The sequence below is a fragment of the Thunnus maccoyii genome, chromosome 9 (assembly GCF_910596095.1).
Source record: "Thunnus maccoyii chromosome 9, fThuMac1.1, whole genome shotgun sequence".
In the NCBI taxonomy this organism is placed as follows: Eukaryota; Metazoa; Chordata; class Actinopteri; order Scombriformes; family Scombridae; genus Thunnus; species Thunnus maccoyii.
In genome coordinates this window covers 7,027,831-7,050,096 of record NC_056541.1, presented here as the reverse complement: position 1 = coordinate 7,050,096, position 22,266 = coordinate 7,027,831, and the positions used below count along the sequence as shown (strand labels likewise).

General features: G+C 38.4%; 1 protein-coding gene across 2 annotated transcripts in view; it reads left to right on the top strand.

Moving 5' to 3' along the window:
* LOC121904493 (phospholipid-transporting ATPase ID-like) overlaps window positions 1-21,151 on the top strand; it is a 50,188-nt gene extending 29,037 nt beyond the window's left edge. Inside the window, exons 6-28 of one of the 2 annotated variants that reach the window (XM_042422267.1) lie at window positions 1,837-1,898; window positions 3,977-4,049; window positions 4,593-4,663; window positions 5,042-5,124; window positions 5,217-5,375; window positions 5,573-5,661; window positions 6,268-6,461; window positions 6,607-6,815; window positions 7,448-7,491; window positions 8,301-8,466; window positions 8,734-8,922; window positions 9,087-9,202; window positions 10,412-10,576; window positions 10,696-10,807; window positions 11,610-11,715; window positions 11,837-11,978; window positions 12,499-12,682; window positions 13,626-13,849; window positions 14,391-14,474; window positions 14,623-14,868; window positions 14,987-15,125; window positions 16,948-17,078; window positions 17,437-21,151. In XM_042422267.1, the coding sequence (XP_042278201.1) occupies window positions 1,837-1,898; window positions 3,977-4,049; window positions 4,593-4,663; window positions 5,042-5,124; window positions 5,217-5,375; window positions 5,573-5,661; window positions 6,268-6,461; window positions 6,607-6,815; window positions 7,448-7,491; window positions 8,301-8,466; window positions 8,734-8,922; window positions 9,087-9,202; window positions 10,412-10,576; window positions 10,696-10,807; window positions 11,610-11,715; window positions 11,837-11,978; window positions 12,499-12,682; window positions 13,626-13,849; window positions 14,391-14,474; window positions 14,623-14,868; window positions 14,987-15,125; window positions 16,948-17,078; window positions 17,437-17,760 (3,312 nt within the window). In that variant the 3' untranslated portion in view covers window positions 17,761-21,151. The remainder of the gene's footprint in view (window positions 1-1,836; window positions 1,899-3,976; window positions 4,050-4,592; window positions 4,664-5,041; window positions 5,125-5,216; window positions 5,376-5,572; window positions 5,662-6,267; window positions 6,462-6,606; window positions 6,816-7,447; window positions 7,492-8,300; window positions 8,467-8,733; window positions 8,923-9,086; window positions 9,203-10,411; window positions 10,577-10,695; window positions 10,808-11,609; window positions 11,716-11,836; window positions 11,979-12,498; window positions 12,683-13,625; window positions 13,850-14,390; window positions 14,475-14,622; window positions 14,869-14,986; window positions 15,126-16,947; window positions 17,079-17,436) is intronic. The other variant, XM_042422268.1, reaches the window with a different exon arrangement.
* Window positions 21,152-22,266: the final 1,115 nt, after the last annotated feature.

The window sequence follows — 22,266 nt, the reverse complement described above, 5'->3', positions numbered from 1 at the left end:
TCAGCACTGTTTATCTCAGTGTGAACACAACTCTTTGTCTCACACACAGAAAAAAGGTGTGATCAGAAACTTAAAGCTACAGTTTGTAATTTTTTTTCACATATTTTTTTTGTTGAAATATGCTCCAAAGCATATCTTAATATGGAGAGGGGATTTCAAAGACTTCTGTGTCCCAGGCTCATTGAATAGGCTGGCAGCAGTGAAGAGAAATTCCCCTCTCGAGTTTTTAAGTGAGCCTCGCCCTTCTAACCAGTCACAGAAGGCCAAAGTCAGGGACGGGAGCTGTTGTATTGTATTATTTGGGACCATGTACACTGTCAAACATAAGTGTTACCATTTGATGTACTGCATCAGAGTAGTCCCTTAGGCAGGTCACAATTAAAACTTATAACAGCACAATAACAAACAGTACAAAGCAAAAAACACACAAGACACATAATACATAATACATCACATACACTCACAATGTCAACTAGAAATTAATAATGTAAGCTTGTCAAATTAAAAGCAACTTTATTTGCGTTCATGAGAAGACCACAAGATGATGATCATGATCAAGATCATGGCTGTCAATCAATACGTGAACTTACTTGTGGCCTACTACTCCTCTCATACTGAGGCTACAAGCTCACCATGGCTGGCTTACTCTCTGGCTAGCAAGCTCCAGGGGCGTTGGCTAGACTGTTAACCATCAGGGACTGAGCCCAGATTCTTCTCAATCAAAAAAACTATTAAAAAAAAACACTTTTAAATAGACTGTTTCCACGCTTTTTTTTTCCCTTGCATGTGAGGGTTACACATTGCTTAAAAAATGTGAAAACAGGAGAAGGAAGGAAGGGTTTGAATTTGATTTACTATAATCTGCATATGAATATCACAGCCACTCGAATGTCTCAAACCAAAACGAGCATCATATCAGACACCAACTACCAATATTAGGCCTGCATGATGGAGAATCCTCAAAACCCATAATACAATAGCAATTTCATCAAAGAGTTGAAAATGGCAAACTGCTCAGAGTTAACTTTCATTATTTTCTCAATTAATTGATTCATTGTTTGGTCAATAAAATGTCAGAAAATAGAGAAAATGACCAATGTAATTTTCCAGAGTCAAAGGTCACGTCTTCAGATGTCTTAATTTGTCCGACCAACAGTCCAAAATACAAATATATTCACTTAACTGTCATTTTTGACAAAGTAGAGTATTAAATTGTCACTTTTGAGAAGCTGGAACCAGCTAATTTCTTGCATTTTTCTTTAAAAAATGATTAAAATGATAATTCCATTATCAGGATAGTTGCAGATTAACTAATCTGCCGATCAGTTTATCAATTAATGACTAATTGTTGCAGCTCTACTCCCATATACCTACATTAGTTTAATCTAAGAGCTCTTACTACTTCAATCAAACCAAATCAAATCAAATCAGACTTATATCAATACATTGGGCGCAGCTGGGCGGAGGAGGAGCAGAGTCTCATGCTAGCGTAAGCGTGAACTTGCATATTATAACTTTAACCAAAGACAAGAGAGACATCATGATGGTGGTAAGAAGGGAAGTGAAGTTTCTGTTAGGGTAATAGGTGCAGTTTCAGTAAATACATTTGATGGGAGTTCCCCTTTGATGTGGTAACTCCAGCATTATGTGATATCTGCTCCCAACTCATTAGGTTGTGAGTTGCTGACTGATAACATTAATTCGATTGTTTCATGTTTCTTTTAGTTGGAATTGGCAACACAGATGTTATGACCTAATGTTGTTTCAATATGTGTGTGTGTGTGTGTGTGTGTGTGTGTGTGTGTGTGTGTGTGTGTGTGTGCGCCTTCCTTGCAGAATCGCCACAGGAGTGACAATCAAGTCAACAACCGAAAAGTCCAAGTCCTCATTGATAGAAAGTAAGTTTCTGTGTGCGCGTACAAAACATATTAGTCAATCAAACAAACCTAGAAATCTTCTACCTCTGCTTTTTTTTTTTTTAAAGAAATCCCCCCAAAATTCCTCACAAGCTCCAAAAGCTTCTTCAGTCATGTGTGCTTTTCAGCTCTAAGTGTGAAATAAAGCACAAAGTAGAAATCAAACATTCCTGACATGTTAAATAGCAGACGTCAGGTAAACAGGATACAAAACAAGCGCTCCCCACCATCCTGCAGCTGCTTCCTGTGGCTCAACTAGAGAGTTTAGAATATTTTGCATAGAAGGAATATACAGATTGGTCAAATATACAACATACCCATACATATACATACACATACATGTACATATACATATATACACACACACACACACACACACACACACACACACACACACACACATATATATATATATATATATATATATATATATATATATATATATTCCAAGACTCCCTCTTGGTCTGTTTACCATTGAAAGAAATCCCAAATCAGGGCTGTATTGAGGATTTTTTAAACGCTGAGATCATAAATCCAAATTCCCCAACACAACCCAACACACCTATTTTTTTTCAAATTCATTTTGCGTAAATTTTATACCTAAGTGATGTTTTAAAGACTGTTTCAAAGCCCGCTCAAACTTGACATACTACTATTAAATCCTTTAAAAAATGGAAATTTAATTGTATTGTTTTTGTTTATTTTGTTTTTACCTAATACCAAATTAAGAAATATTAAATAGAGATATAAGCAGCTTTTAAAAAGCCCACCATATGTATATTGTGTCTATTTGTATTAACTCCACTTCAGGTCATCAAAGGTCCCATAATCCCATAAACTCAGTGTCCTCACTGGTAACTTTACGCCTGTCTGTATTGATATTAACTGGAGAGATAAAAGTTTAGTATTTCTTGGTATATTTAGATGATAAATGTTCAGATATTTGTTTCAGCACCACTGTGCAAAAATAACACAATAAAGAAAATGTCCTGATTAACGTTATAGATTCTTACTGTAAATATGTCTTTATTAATGATCCTGTCTGTAGAACTGCAGTATGTTGGTACAGAAAGACACCAACATAGAATAACAAGATTGGAGATTTTATTACCACTCAAAGCATCAACTGTATTTTTTATAGTTGTATGGTGCCCAAGATAAAAAAACGACTTTCCTCCTGTGTTGGCTCCCGTTGGCTGCCGGGCAGTAGCTCTGTGCCATGTGTTTAAGACCACGGGAAGCAGCTGAAGGGCTGTAGGCTGTAGGGTTTTCTTCCTGTTGACCTGATGTCTGCTTTAGTTGTACATGCCAGGAGCGCTTGACTTGGCATGAACATAATCCAAGTTTTTTACAATAAAAAGAATCACATTTTATTTCCAGCAACATTGACGCAGGTTTGGTATGAGCGGCCTGAATAAGGGGAAATTTTCATTGAAAACTAAGTCAACTGATTGTTTTTTGTTCAATTACTCTATGAATCATCTGTTCTATAAGAGTTGAGAGAACAAATGCCCATCACAACTTATCAGAGCGCTAAGCGGTGACCATATTTCTGCTTTCTTTAACAGTGCAGAAAAAGTGACCAAAACTGACACCAGTAAAGATGCCAATTTAAAAAGTACTGAGTAAAAGGTATTTATTTTAAAGATTAACAAATGATTTACTACGAAGCAAGTTTGATGATTCTCTAAAGTAGCAAACTAGAAACAGTCTGAAGCAAACGATGGCTGTTGCTCAAATTTGATCCACAACATGAGCTGAAACACTGAACAGCAAAACCCTGGAAAACATCAAATGTGTATTCCAGCCAAGTATGAAAAATGGTGATTCATACCCCTCACTTCCATTGGCAGAAAGAGACAGAAACAGATAATACAGGAAACTGGCAGGAACATGCAGTCAAGGAAATATTGGGATGACCCTGGTGTCCAGCGTTAATTCACTGTCCCCGCAGACAGTTTATTTCCTGAAAAACCTCAAAGAAAAGGGAAAAGAATGCCAAACACACACTCACGCACACGGCTCAAACATCCACTTACCAACCTTTGTCCTATTCTCAGGCTACGGAGCGAGAAATGGATGGAAGTCCAAGTGGGAGACATCATCAAGTTGGAAAACAACCAGTTTGTCACAGTGAGTGAACTGAAGAAAATGTGTTTTATTACATTTTTGTGCTTTTGTATTTCATTTGTCACCTTGATTCATTTTATTTACTTATGTTTTTAACTCCTGATCTTTGGATTAGCAGATTATATTCTCCTTCGTGTCACTGTGTGTGTGCAGAGAAAGTAATCCAACAATGTTTTGAGCAAAATTCATAAAGATTTTTAGCTGGTTTTGATTTTTTGTTTCATGGCCAAAAGAGCAGAAATGAATTCCTGCAGGGATTCTCTTCATAGACACTTTAGTTGATTACAGATCTTGTTTTTTATTGCCATTAAACAACTGCATTTATCAATGTTATTGATCACAGCGATATGATTTCCATGCCTAAATATGATGGACATTGTTCTGTATATATAGTTTGCTGAATTAGAAGACTATGTTTCTTTCATTATCTGATGCAAAGTATGAGCCTGTTTCAGGGTTGTTTCTCTCATACTTGATTTGTTTATGAAAATGTTAAACTAACAACAAGTATCAGCAATAAATAAGTCTTTTGTTGTGTCATTTCAGGCTGACCTCCTCTTGCTCTCCAGCAGTGAACCACTGAACCTGGTGTACATCGAGACAGCAGAGCTGGATGGGTAAGTCTATTTTTGGGTGGGTAAGTTTGTGTATGAGAGAGGTCATGATGTGAGCTCGTTTAAACAAATCACGCAACATCAGATATGCACCCTGTTATTTATATTCTCTCATTTTTGTTGTATCTCGTCTCTGACCACATACTTTTCCTACTTTTACTGCTCTTTGTCTTCCTCTGTTTCATGACGTCTTTTGGCCGACATCTCCTCTTCCTGCTGGCACTTCTCCTCTTTCTCTTCGTCTTCCTTCTGTAAACATCTGCTTTATTTCCTTGCAAATCCGCTTTCTCTTCCTCCTCTTGCTCCTTTTTCTCCTCACCCCTTCATCTCCCCCTTCCTCATCCCTCTCCTGTTCTTCTTCTACTTTTTCTCTTTCATCAGAGAGACTAACCTGAAGGTGAGACAGGCCCTGCCGGTGACGGGAGACTTGGGAGATGATATCGAAAAACTGGCAGACTTCAACGGTAAGACATGCGCCGCGGAGAGAGTTTTAATTGTGGTTTTGTTGTTCCGAGCTGCATCTGAAACCTGCTGCGTCATCTTTCTCTCCTTCAAGGCGAGGTACGCTGCGAACCCCCCAACAACCGCCTCGACCGCTTCACAGGAACGCTAACCTTCGCCGGTCAGAAATATTCGCTGGACAATGAGAAGATCCTGCTGCGAGGCTGCACCCTGAGGAACACTGAGTGGTGCTTTGGACTAGTACTGTTTGGAGGTGGGGAGGATGTTTCATGTTTCATTATTGAGGAACCAGTAAACTGTAAACCTTGTGACCTTAGTAAGAGAGAACATATGAAAGTCAGATATGAATCTTATCTCACTTCAAAATACACTAAGACAATTACGAATTATTTAGAGGATTAAGATGTAAGAGTAACTGAGGACTTACTTGTTTCTGTTCCCTTTTTGCAGGTCCAGAGACAAAGCTGATGCAGAACTGTGGGAAGACCACATTCAAGAGGACCAGTGTAGACCGCCTGATGAATGTCCTAGTCCTCTGTGTGAGCCTTCCAAGTTTTTCTGTTTCATGTGATCTCAAAAATAGTATTTTTTAATGAGATGTGTGAATAAGTTAGCTGCACATTTGTATTCATCAGTTGGGTAGCTACTGAAGCTTTGAAATCAATGCATAAAGCTGAATAAGGTCATTACACAAGAGGAACTTGTGACAAGATCTCTTAAAAATTTCAGTTCTCATTGTGTTAAATGTGCCCAGGAGCAACAAAGGAAAGAGAGCCACCTACAGAAATTTCAGTTTCAGTTAGAGTTACAGTTTCTGGGAGGTGCAGAGCAGTAACAGTAAAATTATGAACCTAAAATTATGAGCCTGCTTTATTTGCATTTGTATCCAGACAACGTAAATTATGTACTTCATGAACTCTCTGCAAACTTTTAAAAAATCTTGCACAGTTAGATGTTCCAATTTGTCCTTTTTTACCACATAAATGTGATGTACAGTCACATACATGACTGAAGAGTTTGACTTGATCTGCATTTTGTATTTGTCAGCTGATAATAATTGAAAGTACACTTGTTTGAAACATGTTCACGAAGATTTCTGAAACAGTATATTTACATTAGCTTAATTCTTTGTCTTCTTTGTTCAGATTTTTGGTTTCCTGGCCTTCATGTGCACCATCCTGGCCATAGGAAACTGCTTCTGGGAGCTGAACGAGGGCTCAGAGTTCACAGTCTTCCTGCCGAGGCAAGACGACAACGATGCTGGCTTCTCTGCCTTTCTCACTTTCTGGTCCTACGTCATTATCCTCAACACCGTGGTGCCCATCTCTCTCTATGTTAGGTTTGTGAAGATGATATTTATTTAATTAGATACAAAACTTGGGTGTAAGGCTTCAAATGATATCAAAAATAGAATAAAGTCAACAAAATGTATAAATAACAAGATCCGCCTTTTCTCAATTCCTGTATCCACCATCTCTCTGCAGCGTGGAGATCATTCGGTTGGGGAACAGCTTCTACATCGACTGGGACAGGAAGATGTACCACGCTCGCAGCGACACTCCTGCCGAGGCTCGTACCACCACGCTGAATGAAGAGCTTGGCCAAATCAAGTACATCTTCAGTGACAAAACGGGGACACTCACCCAGAATATCATGACCTTCAACAAGTGCTCCATCAACGGCAAATTGTACGGTAAGGTTCAAGATGTTTTCATGCACCTTTCCGACTGACTTGAATGTCTCCTGCAGTTAAGTTCAGGTTTCAGGTTCAGTAAATAACTGTAGAGACTTGATGGTTGTTTAAGATCTAAAAAAATAAAGAAGACAGTAAACATTTTACTCAATTAGCAAAAGAGACACTAAAAGCTGTTAGACTGTTTCTTAAGGTCTTATTTCTTCACTTTTGTTTCACATTGGCTGGTGTTTATGATGATTTTCATTATTCATTAATCTGTTGATTATTTCCTCTATTAATCAATTAGTTGTTCAGTCCATAAAATGCCAAAAAGTTGTGAAAAATGTTGATGACTGTTCCCCAAAGCCCAAGATGACATCCTCAAATGTCTCGTTTTGTCCACAAGCCAAAGTTATTCAGTTTACTGTCACAGAGGACTAAGGAAACCAGAAAATATTCACATTTGAGAAGCTGGAATAAGAGAATTTGGGCATTTTTTTCTTAAGAAATGACTCAAATCGATGAATCGATCATCAAAATGGTTGACGATTAATTTAATACTTAGCAACTAATCAACCAATCCCTCCAGCTCTATTTTAGACTGTACATACAGCACTTCTAAGTTTGATCTATTTTCTTCTTCTTTTCAGGGGATGTGTACGACTACACAGGCCAAAGAGTAGAAATTACTGAGGTGAGTCGGACTGTTGAGATGCAAATTCAAGTGTCATACCTAAACCACAAATGAGGTTGTTTGTCGTTTCACTGCATGGACGCCTTTTGGATCGATTCGCTGATATGATGTCCCCGTCAGTAGGACGAAATCACACCAACAAATATTTTATCCAAATACAGACAACTAAAACTATTTGGTTCAGGTTATGGGAAGATCATAGTTGAAAGAAACTCAGAAACTGTTGACTTTTCTCTGGCAATGAAGTCAGGATGTTTATATTCTTATCCACTCAGCCCGGCCTCTTACCCATTTACTGCTTTACTGCTTAACATACACACGGGTCATTTTAAGTATTGAACAAACAGTCTCTGGGATTTTAAGTATGTTGTTCATTTTGCTCCATTGCTTTCCTCTTAGATTACAACACTGGTCCTTTATTTTCTTTCACTCTATGAATTACTCCAACACCACAGATATTTAAACTAAAAACAGATACTGTCATGAATCATTGAGGAGCCATTGTAAATTTTTCTCATGTAATTAAGGTTTAAACTCATGTGGTCTAGACTTGATTTCACAATCAGATGACACAATAATGAAAAAGGGTTTCTGACATTCCTTGAAAAAAATCAGGCAGATCATTATGTTAATTACAAAATTTTGCCTTTTGAAGCGTATTTTGAACATCTTGGTCTTCCAACATTTTGGTGTTCATGGTGTTTGGTGTGCCAGGCTTCTGTTATGAAGATCTAATCAGACAGAGATCAGGGTCAGCTGACAAATGGCTTTATTTCACTTCCCTTGTCTTCTTCTCTTCCTCTCGCCAGAATACAGAGACGGTAGATTTCTCCTTCAACCCGCTGGCCGACCATCGCTTCGCATTCCACGACCACGCCCTGGTGGAGGCGGTGAAGCTGGAGAACCCCGAGGTCCACGCCTTCTTCAGACTGCTGGCCCTCTGCCACACCGTCATGGCCGAGGAGAAGAAAGAAGGTGAGAAGAGATGAAGTGCATCTGCGAGTGAAACATTGACTGTACAGAGATTAAGGTCAATCTCATGCCACTAAAAGCACAAGTTGATAGGTTGGTCAATAAGTTTTTATTGGTTTTGTTTGTGTAAAAGAGAATCTACAAACATCTACAAATAGAGAGTGACATGAAGGACAGAAAACAAGAGAAGGTTTTCACAACACAAACTAGACCCAGTAGAAGGATTTCTCGTTCTCCAGTGACAAAAAATATACCTCATTGCTCCTCCAGGTGAACTTTTCTACCAGGCCCAGTCTCCAGATGAGGGAGCATTGGTAACAGCAGCCAGAAACTTTGGATTTGTCTTCCGCTCGCGTACGCCGGACAGCGTTTCCATCATGGAAATGGGACAGCCACACAGCTACGAACTGTTGGCCATCCTGGATTTCAACAATGTCCGCAAGAGGATGTCCGTCATAGGTAAATAATCTACTAGAATTGTTGTGAAATGTTGTGAATAAAGATTCCTATTTAACGTGATTTCTCATAGAGACTGCAGTGACCTGAGTTTATTATACTGCTGAACCAAACTATGACCTTCTTCTTACTATTTTTGTTTTGACAAAACTGTATTTTTTGATCAGTTCGGAGTCCAGAGGGAAAGCTATGTCTCTACTGTAAAGGAGCAGACACCATCATCTATGAGAGGCTGCATCAGTCCTGCAGCAAGCTGATGGACGTCACCACTGAGCACCTTAACGTCAGTAATATTTCAGTGTGCATGCATGGAAGTGTGTGTTTCTCTAAGGAGAGAAACAGGACAATGTTATGTTTGAGATGCTTCTTACGCTGTTTTTCTGCTTTTGTGGTAGATGTTTGTCTGTGCGTGCCTGCCTTCTGCTTCTTTCATCATGTGTCAAGTGTGTTTGTGTTTGTTGACAGATGCATCCTAATGTGCATGAACCCCCGTCCAGCTGTGGACATAACATTGAATGTGGTCCACAGGGGGATCATCCAAAAACCTAATAAATAATTGATTTTCCTGGCTCGGAGCTTAACAAGCATGTTTCAAAACAAAGTTACAAACTGCTTCCAAGAGAAAAACAAGAAACAGAGGTTTGATCTAAAATGACCAAAATTAATCAAGAGTTTAATAAATACAGATGACGAAGAGATAACTTAATGCTGAAATGCAAGTTTAGAAAAGTATGTTTTGAGTAGAAGTAGAGATTTAGAGGTAGCAGGACAAACTTCAACAGGGAGTCTCTTCAAAATTGCTCCTTTAGTTTAAAAAGTTGAGAGCAGGGGACTGCAAGGAGAGTTTTGTTGCAGGTTTCTGAGGTAGATTTTGGATACAAAAGCTCAGACATTTATGCTGGAGCCATGGAGTGCTCTCTCAGTACTTCCTGACTTCCTTACATGTCTTTAACTCTCAGCCCCAAACCTATTAGTTCCTACTAAAATCATTTATATTCAAAAACAGGTTACAAATACATCATTTTGTTATTAAAAAATAGTGCATTTGTTGGTGACTGTTTTCAACTGTGGATTAATACATTTGGTGCTCTAGAGAGTATTTCTATCTCTGCTTTCTCTTCTTCTCTTGTGATTTTTTTTCTACTGCACCTGCTTTTAATTTTCCTTTTCTTTCTGTTCTCTCTTGTTTAGGTCTTGTTGCACAAAAGATAAACAGTCCATTTATCATCTGTTCTTCGCCTCCACTGTGCGTTTGCCTAGATCAGTTTGAATTTACACAGCAGAGTGCATTAGTTTAAGTCCTGTTATATATACAGATACCATCAGCTTGTATGTGTGTGTGTGTGTGTGTGTGTGTGTGTGTGTGTGTGTGTGTGTGTGTGTGTGTGTGTGTCAGTCCTTTCAGGATGCTTTTGTTATATCTACAGTATGTGTAAATGTAAATGTATGTGTTATGCCTGTACACATTATGTATGTGCATGTTGCTATGCAGGAGTTTGCAGGAGAGGGCCTGCGGACACTGGTCCTAGCCTATAAGGATCTGGATGAGGAGTATTTCAGTCAGTGGAAACAGAGGCACCATGAGGCCAGCACTGCACTGGATGACCGGGAGGACAAACTAGAACAACTGTACGAGGAGATTGAGAAAGATCTACTGGTAGGTAAAAATAACAAGGAGAAAAAAAAATCATATTTCAATAAAGCACAGACTGTAAGAAATTTGCAAGTCCCATGAGACACAGCATGTTGGTGATATATCTGAATGTGTGTGTCCAGTTGCTAGGGGCAACAGCCATAGAAGACAAGTTACAGGACGGAGTACCTCAGACTATTGAGCAGCTGTCCAAAGCCGACATCAAAATCTGGGTTTTAACAGGTGACAAGCAAGGTACGTTATCTCAATACAACCAGTCTGAGGACGTATTATCATTCTGACCTGTCATGTGCAGTAATTCAGTTTTATCTTTAGCAATAAATGTACTTTTTTCAGCATGTAGACATTCTAGTAACTCCAGTTAATTACATTATAATTATGTAGTTTAATTTCTCTCTTATGACTGAGATCTGGGAACACAGTGACGTCAATACAACAAAGTCAGACGGAGCAAAAACATGAGTGTCAGACAGGTTGTAACCAAGCCAACAGTTTAACAGCCAACCTTTTATTTACTTTTTTTTTTTAATTTAATCTTTATTTAATCAGGTAGTCTCACTAAGATTGAGACCTGAGAATAAGAAACATTCATCATCAGACAAGCAAAATCCCTTTAAATCGCTTTATTTTGAGATAAAACTACATGCATCTGAAATATTTGTAATTATGCAAATCCTAAGTATGGTAGGTCAGAGTTGAACCAGTACGTCATTCTGTAAACTGTGAGCAATGATTAACATTTGCCTTTGTTTCTATTACAAAGTTTGGCAAAATTATTTTCAAAACCTGTCTAATCGCTTGTGCCTGACTTCTTTTCTGTGAAGTCCAATTAACCAATTAACTTATTACCAATAGGAATGAAGATCAAAACTACAAAATGAGACCTAGACCTTTCCTTTTAAGTATTAGAAGTGCACAAAGAATTTAAACCAGATTTATGTCAGTTGAAGACTTTTGTCCTTCTCTCTACTTACATGACTTATGCACTTTATATCTGTGGCTGTTGTCTCACTAATTTTGATTATTTGTGCCACAGAAACTGCAGAAAACATCGGTTACTCATGTAACTTACTGCGGGAGGAGATGAATGAGGTCTTCGTCATCTCGGGCAACTCACCTGAAGACGTCAGACAGGAACTGAGGTCAGAGGAAGTTTTCAGAACTCATCAGACTAAACATTAGTAGTTCAGTAATAGTCTTTTTCACAAGTTGATAATTAAACATTTAATTATACCTGCACATATTTATTTTCTTGTGGAGCAGAAATGCACGAACCTCCATGAAACCAGATGCACTAGAGGATCTAGCGTTTCTGCAAGAGAGGACTCGGGGTAAAGGTGTGAAAGTGGTCAGAGACGAGGTGGTAAATGGAGAGTACGGCCTGGTTATCAACGGACACAGCCTGGTACGTCATAAGAAGTTTTTTTAATTACTACTCACGCTGTCTATATCCTTCGTGACTTGCTTATTACTTAAAATGAGGGTGGAAAAGTGATATTTTGACGTTGCATATCATAAAAACCTTAAAACATCATTAAAGATTACATAATATGGATGGAACATACCTTAATTTTTTGTGGAAACTAAATTCTTCTTAAAGTCCATCAGACTATCTAATAAAGACATAATTAGTTTGTTTTTATGACACATTTGGAGAATTTGGGACCTCTCTTTTGGGTGTATCTGTGATATAATTAGTTATTCAAGTGTCCAAGGGTGCAAGAGTATCCCTGCTTTTATTAAATCATGAAGGAATTATCAGTACCACCTTAAAATAAATGTCATTACCACCTGTCACTTCTAAGCTCATGTTGTGCCTGTTTATTACATCCTAATGGTATTTAAACAATATGGAAATCTAAGCCTCTGCGTAATTCCAGCCTTGCCTAATTTTTTAATCAATTTTCCCCCTCATGGTCCCTCAGGCATACGCCCTGGAGTGCAGCATGGAGCTGGAGTTCCTGAGGACGGCGTGTATGTGCAAGGCGGTGATCTGCTGCAGAGTCACCCCCCTGCAGAAGGCTCAGGTGGTGGAGTTGGTCAAGAAGTACAAGCAGGCAGTCACACTGGCCATAGGAGATGGAGCCAATGACGTCAGCATGATTAAAGGTACCATCAGAGAGATAAACTCCTGGGAAAAAAAAAAACATCTAGCAGCAAAAGGGCCAGATATTTTTCTTATTAGTTGTTAAAGACCAAAGGAGAGCTGAAAGGAGAGTGAATATAGTTGTCAGAGGGCCAGAAACACAACTCCAAATGACTGTTGCTCTGCTCTGTGTCTGCTGAATGTGTAAATACACAAGTAACAAAGCCACAATGTTACAACTAGAGCTGTACCTGACTCAGGATATTCACGGTTACTCAACTTAGAGGCATTTTAATTTGTCATGTGCTTGTGTTTCAGGCATCTTCTTATCTATACACATTTTTTGTATTTAACATTATTACTGATGTTTCTTTCTTCAATACAACTGACCTACAATTATGAGAAATATAATTCATGCCTCCACCCTGTTATAGTACAATCCAGCCTCCAAACTCAACTCCTATAACTCCTATAACAGCCTAACATCCCTCTCTGTTTCCATGACAGTTATGTTTTCAGGCCATTTTGAGACTAGACTCTGTAAAAGTTAACTGTGCTGTCACCCTGCGTTACTCTGTATACAATGACATAGCTAACAAAAAGGCAGTGACCAACAAAATGTGAATGGACTCAGAGGATTCTCATCTGATAATTCAAATCCTTGATGTCTAGGGGGCTGCAATAGTTACAACATCACAACAACTGCTTTTGTGCTTTATTTCTGCCCCCTAGTGGACAAAAATCAATTGATGCGCCTTTAAGTTGAATTAGGCCTACGGTTACCTGAAACCTACAACCAGAGAAGAGTGATTTTAACACTCTTGTAAAGACTTGAACTTCTATAAAATTTGTCATAATGCTCTCAGGAACTCAGGAATAAACGCTCACATCATTATATCATATGTGTGTTTGGATGAAGAGAAATACAAACCCCCTTTTCTTCTTCATCACTTCCTGTCTACCCAGTGGCCCACATAGGTGTGGGCATCTCAGGTCAGGAGGGCATGCAAGCAGTGCTGTCCAGCGACTACTCCTTCGCCCAGTTCCGCTTTCTGGAGCGCCTCCTGCTGGTGCACGGCCGCTGGTCCTACCTTCGCATGTGCAAGTTCCTGCGCTACTTCTTCTACAAGAACTTCACCTTTACCTTTGTCCACTTCTGGTACGCCTTCTTCTGCGGCTTCTCCGCCCAGGTGAGAGAGTAAAGAGATTGGGAGTGAGGGAGACAGGAGATGAAGGTGGATGAGGATGAGGAGAGAGAAAACAGAGGAGCTCATAAGACTATGGCAACATACAAGAGTATAACAAACACAGTCCTTCTATTAATTTACTGTACAGTCAATCTGTGGTCAGTCTATCATAGTCTGCATATTTTTACTGCTGTAATTGTTTTGTTTTTAGGTCCGTACCTTCTGAGCTGCATCCTATTTTGCTTTTCACATTGAGAAAATATACAGAACATTCATTAATAAAAGAGATTTTTCTCTATAAAAAATGTGAAAACAAAAAAATAATAATAAAGGAAAACAATGATCATATATGAAAAAGAAAAAAAAACTTCAAAGCAGCCGTATGAAGCTCCACAGAATGTAATAACCAGATAACAAAGATTAATTATCATAATGATTATGACATAATGATCATGTCTGATTTTACAAAACTGAGCTGAATTCGAGAATTAAGTTTAAAGAAGTTATTCAAAGATTCTCTTTTGTTTTCGACTTTGCTTTTCAGACGGTGTATGACGAGTGGTTCATAACACTCTACAATCTGGTGTATACAGCATTACCTGTGCTGGGAATGAGTCTGTTTGATCAGGTAACAGTTTTATCTGTGTTTGTGTACAGTTGTGTACTTTTTTGTGTATTTTTGTTAGAGACAGACAAGTAATAAGAGAGATACAAGACTGAGTGGAATAAACAAAAACTCACACAGACTTCACTCTTTGTCTCCCCCTGCTGGTCAGGATGTGAACGACAAGTGGAGTTTCCAGCACCCTCAGCTCTACATCCCGGGTCAACTCAACCAGTACTTCAGTAAGAGGGCCTTCTTCAAGTGTGCCCTCCACAGCGGTTACAGCTCCTTGGTGCTCTTCTTCATCCCCTACGCTGCCATGTATGACACAGTGAGGGACGACGGGAAGGATGCCGCCGACTACCAGTCCTTCGCCCTCCTCACCCAGACCTGCCTGCTTTTCGCAGTCAGCATGCAGGTATGGAGAACTAATCTTTCCATTAACACTGTCTCTGATATTTCCTGATGTTTCTCACCAGGCTTAGAATAACTAGAATTATAATTTTTCAAAACATGTTTCCTCTCTCTGTCTTTAGTTGGGGTTGGAGATGTCCTACTGGACGGCGGTTAACACGTTCTTCGTTTTGGGGAGCCTGGTCATGTACTTTGCTGTCACCTTCACCATGTACAGTAACGGCATGTTTCTCATGTTTCCGTCAGCTTTCCCTTTCATAGGTGAGTGGTGAGCTCTCGCCAAACAGACACGGCTTTGGGCTGGTGGCCACAGATCAGTGAATTAATTTTAAAGGATAGTTACACAATGTTTCAAGTCTGTCTTAAAACGACAGTCAGGTGGTGATATGAATACTGAGAGGTATTCCCCGCCATAATTATTCCTCCTGTTCATACTGGCTATTACAAGATCCCCTTCAAATGTGCTCTCAATGTAAGTGATGAGGGCTGAGTTAGTCATATCAAGTGGATATCTGCCACATTTACAGTCTTTTGAGCTTAAAATTCACTCTTTGTGTTTCCCTGTTGAGCTTCGGTAGAAGTATAGTAACAAAAAGAGGGACTTTGGCACTAAAAAGACTGTAACGTCGAAAGATATCTACTTGATTTGACTCATTTGGACGGCTGAAGCTTCATATTAGCTTCAGATAAACTTTTAAACAAACTTTTGCACAGAAGGAGGACTGTGGGTTTTGTTGCCCATCACTTACATTGTAAGTGCATCATGAAGGAATCTTTTAATCAGTGTGAACAGGAGGAATGATTACAGCAAGAAAACCTGTTTCAATGTCCATTTGGGCTCCTGACTGTTGTTTTAAGACAGACTTGAAAAACTGTGAACTCATCCTTTAAATAAATTCTATGTGCATTAGTAAGCGTCTACCTGCACGTACTCTTTTCTTTTTTTTATAAAGTTATTTGAGAGTGAGGCTGATAATATCATTTAAATGAGTGTGTTTATACTGCCTGACTTGGTGTGTTTGCACAGGAAAAATATCTGTAACAACCAAAACAAAATCACCAGACGATCTGAATTATTTTGCATAGCTTCATTTGCCGCCTCCTCGAATACACCGTCCCCTTTAGTTTGTCTTCAAGGTGATGCAATACTGCAGAGCTGATTACTGAACTTGAAAACCCAAATACCTAAAGCATTAGTTTAGAATAGTTTAGCTTGCTCATTCTTTGAAGAGATATTTTCTGAATTAAATAATAATTTTGCTAAATTTAGACTGTATTTACCATCTGCTTTGTGTTATATATATATATATATTGAAACTCAGGTATTGTGTAAGAACTAGCGATGAGTTATTTTAGTCCACCTGAATATAAGTTCTAATCAAACACATGAATTTAAATCTCTAAAGGTAAACGTCATGCCTATTTGCCTCCATAAACCTCTTACATCTGCCTCCACCTGAAGCAATGACTGGATTTGAATTTACTATTGTATTTGACAGCAGTTTGACAGCCACCGAATTCAAATTCATTTAAAGTCTTGAAACTCTTTGCGACATTTATTAACCAATGTAAATGAGTCGTAGGAACTGAAACAGCATCTTAGAAAGTCTCTCATCCTCCTCATCACGCTGTCACCATAGTGACAATAAGTAGGTTGTAGAGGAGGACATTATATTTACATTACTTTTGTTTAATCTTATTTTAAATTGTATTCCTATTCTTTTTTTATTATATTTCATTTGTATTTTAATGTTTTGTTTGCCACCTTTTACTTCATTTGTTTAAATGTTTTTAATATATTGTATATACAGCATATATACATATATAATTTGCTGTAAAGCATTGTGAGTAGCTTGTATGTATGAAATATGCTCTACAAGTTATTGTTATTATTACATTATTGGAGGTATGATGAAATACGAGTTTTTGGAAACAACAAATAGAATAAATATGATGTTGCCCCTGTGATGAGACAACTGTATTTAGCAATTAAGGTTTGATAGTTAGGAGTGCATAAATGTTTAGATGATCATCACAAGTGTACAGGTACAAACTTTTATACCGCATGCGTGTCTTTATTCAGGCACAGCGCGGAACTCTCTGAACCAGCCGAATGTTTGGCTCACGATCTTCCTCTCGTCCTTCCTGTGTGTCCTTCCTGTGGTCACCTATCGCTTCCTGTTGATTCAGCTCTATCCCACCATCAACGACAAGGTACAGATGGAACTATTCTTCTCTTACCACCTTTACTCTGAATGCTTGAAGACATCCTGCTGCACTTGTTGTATAAGAACTGGTCAGGAAAAAAAACTCACAGCTCCATTTTGGATTTGTCAAATTCAAAATAGAGCTTTTTGTGTGTTTTTTTCCACCTAAACCACCCAGTTCTTCTGTTTGACTTCAAGAAAAATCTGACAGCAGTAGAGCAGATGTGGAGTAAAGTCAGCTTCTGTAGTTGCTTCTTTTAGACCCAACAATTACCAAATGTTTCCCAAAATGTGGCAGCAAGTTTTTGGATACATATGTCTCTATCCAACATTTTGACTTTGCCACCATTTTCCAAACTTTCCAGGTGATGTTTAAGGTGAGACAGGCCAAAGCAAAAATTCCGCCTCCATCCCGGCCCCTCCGCATCCGCCGCACCAGCACCCGAAGATCAGGTTACGCGTTTTCGCACGCGCAGGGCTACGGGGACCTGGTAACATCAGGCCGATTCCTGCGGCGTCCCGCTGTGTCACGTTCTTCAGGTTTCACGGGTCGCACCACCACAGGCTTCAGTCCTATGGGACGATCAGCTGGATACAGCCCGACGGGACGCCCCCAGAATGTCAAGGTGCAGGATGTGGTGGTGACCTCGCTGCAGATGTACAGAACTATCAAAGATCCTGCCCTCTGACAAACAGCAGGTTAATTTAGGACAGCGTCAGGAGGACTAGTGGAGAAGATCTGGGAGCAGGAATGACATACCAACTGGAGAGCTAAGAGTCACTGGACTCAAAGGTGTTTAAAGCTCCCATTTGTATGTCTTTGCTCAGACTTTCCAGAGAATTTCCTGTCAAAGATTTTTCATGGTCAGTTTCTTACACATACATGACTTTTCCTCCAAGCATTCTTTACCAAAGGGAACTACCACATAATGTGTAGCCCCTTCTGGTGTGTGTATGGATTACTCTCCATAATCATGAATGTTAATGTAAAACATGTAAAACATGACAGATGGGCAAAGAAAATGAAATCTTCCTAACCCCAGAAACAGTGACAGGGTCAGTCGTTTTCAGATATAAAGGGAAACACGTTCGTGTCAAGAGGAGGACAGAGTGTCATCATGTTTACAGACGGCCCAGACTTTCTTCACGCTGGGGGTCAAGATGCACAGCAGGAACATGTACAGAGGATATAACCAGCAAAGCCATGTTCCAGAAAAAATATTTTAGTTTTGTACCTTTAGTGTCTTTTTAAAACATTGTATTTTCCTATCTTGAAAGCTGTATAAGCAGTTAGCACTTTGGCAGTGTCATGTAGCCGTGAGAAATAATCAAGTATGAAAGAATTATAAATGTGTCGTCAGTAAACTGCTCTCACAAAATATTCTTCTTCTCAATGGCACTTAAAAGACGGGGTTATTCAAATTACAATCTTCAGTACCACTGTTTAATTAGACATGTTTAACACTTCAAGGGTTTATAAATTGTAGTAATGGTAATAGGTTTTTTATATGTATTACAGAAATAAAATTATGAGGGGGGGGGGCATTTTGGACTGCCAGGTTGTGAAAGCTCCCTTTTGTGGATGTATATCCTCTTCTAGCAAAACTTTGCTCTGTCTTTTTTGATAGCTCTTCATTGCGTATTGACAAGTTATTATAATCTATATAAACCTATAATCCTTTATTCATTACAGCAGACTTGATGGCTTCTTAGAAAGTGAGTTTTTGTTTTTCACACCAGGCTTACAGATATAATTAACAGTAATTAATAAAAGATGTCGTGCATTACATTAATCCATCACGTAGGCAATTAAATAACCTGTTCTTAACTGCACTGCTACTAATAATATTAAAACTATTTATTATAAGAACTGCAAGTGACCAGCATGTCTAAAGGGTTAGTTTTCCTGTATGATAAATTAAAGTTCTAGGAGCAAGTTATGCTGGAGGAGGATATACATTATCTATCTATACTCATTGAATGGATCCTAATTGGGTGCACTGGGTGGAAGGTGGGGTGCACCCTGGACAGGTTGTCAGTCTATCACAGGGCTGACACTTATCTTATACACAGATGACTGTTCATACATATAGGCAATGTAGTCGCCAGTTAACCCGACCTGCATGTCTTTGGACTTTGGAAAGAAACCAGACAAAGGAATTTCTCACAACCTGGCAAATCCAAAAGTTTATCTTTCTATTGGCTTATTTCTGATCTGTCTATTAATTGACATTGATTGAGTCATAAGTAATGAATAATAAACATTTTATAAAGTATGCCTTTTCACAGAGTAGTACCAAATCTTCTACAGTGCAGCTTTATAGAATCAAGAAACGTTTAAAATGTGTTAAGGTCTAGGGTTTACATTTTCTAATTATCACAACTGAGAGTCTAAAGGCCCCGTTCAAGCCTCCTGTATTAAACTGTACGTGCATGTATTCAGATCATGTCCAGATCCAGTTCAGATTTATTGTATTTCAATACGGGAACCAGACAAAGACTGTCAAACTGTCCTAAGGGACCACTTCAGACCAGATTTAGCATCCCCGCTGATGTTTGATTTTGTCTGTGATTACTGGGAAACCAACAAAAGAGAAAAAGCGAGGTGAACTGTGCTAGCTTGGTAGTGACTAATCTTGAATCCAAGTTGTTGGGCACAGGATAATCAACCATATCTACCCGTGTCTGGGAGATTCATCGTACTGTACACACGCTACAAAACTGACTGGAAGATCCTTTACTGCTGTGTGTCACATTGTCCCTGAACAGCTTTTATCGTGGCTTGAGCGATCTGATCGCCGTTCATCCTCTTTAGTTCTGTTTTTGGTGCATTTGCACTTGCTTTCAGAGCTGACCACTTGTGATTAAATCACACAGGACACATTTTAGTGCCTCCTATGAACAGGGCCTAAAAACACTGCTTAGACAATTTTTATGGACTCTTAATTGCCTTGATTAAATCATAATGATTCATACCTTATTTTATATCAGTTAATCAGATATTACATCACACCAAGCTTAGTAAAAATTTCATGTATTTGCTCTCTCAACAGGCTTGTTAGTGTATATCTGACAGCTTGATGGTAAGCAGTATTTCTAATCAAGAATGTAAAATGCTTTATATGTTAGCTGTTACCTGACTTGCCTTTGACATCTTTCTGTGTGACTGTTGTATCAGCTTTCTGAAAATATGATTTTTAAAAACACAGAAGTCGCCTTAATGTTAAAAGAGAAGGAAATCTGTACAATTTCTAACCTAGTTAAGGACTAGCATTGTTTTTTTAGGTTATGAAACATACACAACGTGTTCTTTTATACATTATAAAATTTCATGTCAGTTGATCCTGTATGGTTTCTGCAGGTCTGGGATCAGTCTTTAATTTATTATTTGGTGTGTGAAAGTTTTAAGGTTTTATTCAATTGTCAGTTTTTCATCGACAGCTGACTTTAAACCAGTAAGAAGGGTGACGGATGGTTTGACTTCATTATGTTTAGATCTGAACATCTGTTACAACAACGTTATTCAGACAGTTGTTACCCAGAATTGAATGTACCGAGTGTCGATGTTGAACCAAAGATTTTTGATGATTTAGTGTGTCGTAGTTTACTCTGTAGTAAAACTGTTGAAACAGAATCTGATGCTGGATATTTTGTGGTGAAGCTGCTTTACACCACTGACAACACAAAGACACATTTACTGTTTACTGTGATGTGTTCTGTATAGAAATAAAATGCTCAAATATGTCAGAAGAAACATTCACTACATGCTCAACTGTAAGTGGCCCCGTTACAGTTTATTTTCTAAATCTGTATCATCCATGGCTGTATTTAAAGTTTAATATTCCTTTTCCAGAACAAAATGCAGCCATAACGATAACTTTTGATATGTATCAATATATTGTTCTCATTATATCTCCAGCCCTGAAGACATAAGGGATTTAGCAAACTTCTTGATGACCAATTGTTAAACATGACAAAAAAAAATCTAGGGATTTTTAGCACTGCTCACTCTGATAACCATTTTGTATAATTTTCTACTTTACAAAGTTTTTACTGCAATAAAAAGATATAAACGATGAACATGACATGTCTTTTTTTTAACGCAGTTTTATTTCTTTCCATGAAGAATGTGCAATTTGCTAGATCTTAAAGCATTTGGAGTTCATCTGTTATTGTACACAGCTGAACGTAATTCTATTTTATCTGGTAATGAGAAAACAAAAATGTGATTATAGTTAATACGTCATGAAAGGCTCCTCCGAAGTTTGACAAAGCTGAGGGTTTTCATCATATAAGGAGGTTCAGTTACATATTTTATGTTTTGATAATGCTTCAAAGGTGCAGCAGATCTAAAATTTCCACTTTTTCCCCCAAAAAATGCTCAGTTGGAAAGATATCTGTTCATTATCGCAGCCTGTGTTCATTTCAGTTAAGCAACAAACTGCTCAAGCAGACTTAAAACCAATTATCTATATAAAAATCTATGCCAGTAGAAGTAGAAGTTGATCATTTAATATGTACTTAGATTAAAACATTTTGAGCCATTAGTGATTTAATAGCAGACATTGCTAGATGTGATATCTCCTGTACAAATGACAGAAGATTAAATAGTTGCATGTTAATGTTGCATGTATTTTTATATATATTATAGTATATAGTGTGCAATATATACAGTAGGTGTAATAATGTTCATAAGCATAATCTTTGTCTAATAAAACCAGGAGATCAGGCTGAAGAATGTGATTCTGTTGTCAGATAAATGCTGTTTTATGTGTGCAGCTCTTCACCAGCAGATGGAGGTATAATCCTTCCACCGCAGCAGGAGTGTCCCTTACAAACTACACAACACCACCCTGATGTTTCCAATTAAGACGTAATACTGAAAGAATCTTATTGTACTGCAACACAACAACTGCGGAGGACAGAGATTTATTATGGCGACATACTCAAACAGTACAAACAGTACATGGTTCCATTTATTATTTACATACATAAGCTGCAATATGTGAAGCTTGTAATATAATATGATTTATGAGACTGTGCTGCACTGATCATTATGTTGACAGGCTGGTGCAAAGTGGGCATTTATGAGGCCCCAGCTGAACATGAGGGTCATATATTGCTTGAAAGCTCTGAGTAGAAGGAGCAGGTTTATAACCATAAAGAAAATGGAAATGAAAAGAAGTTCAGTGCAT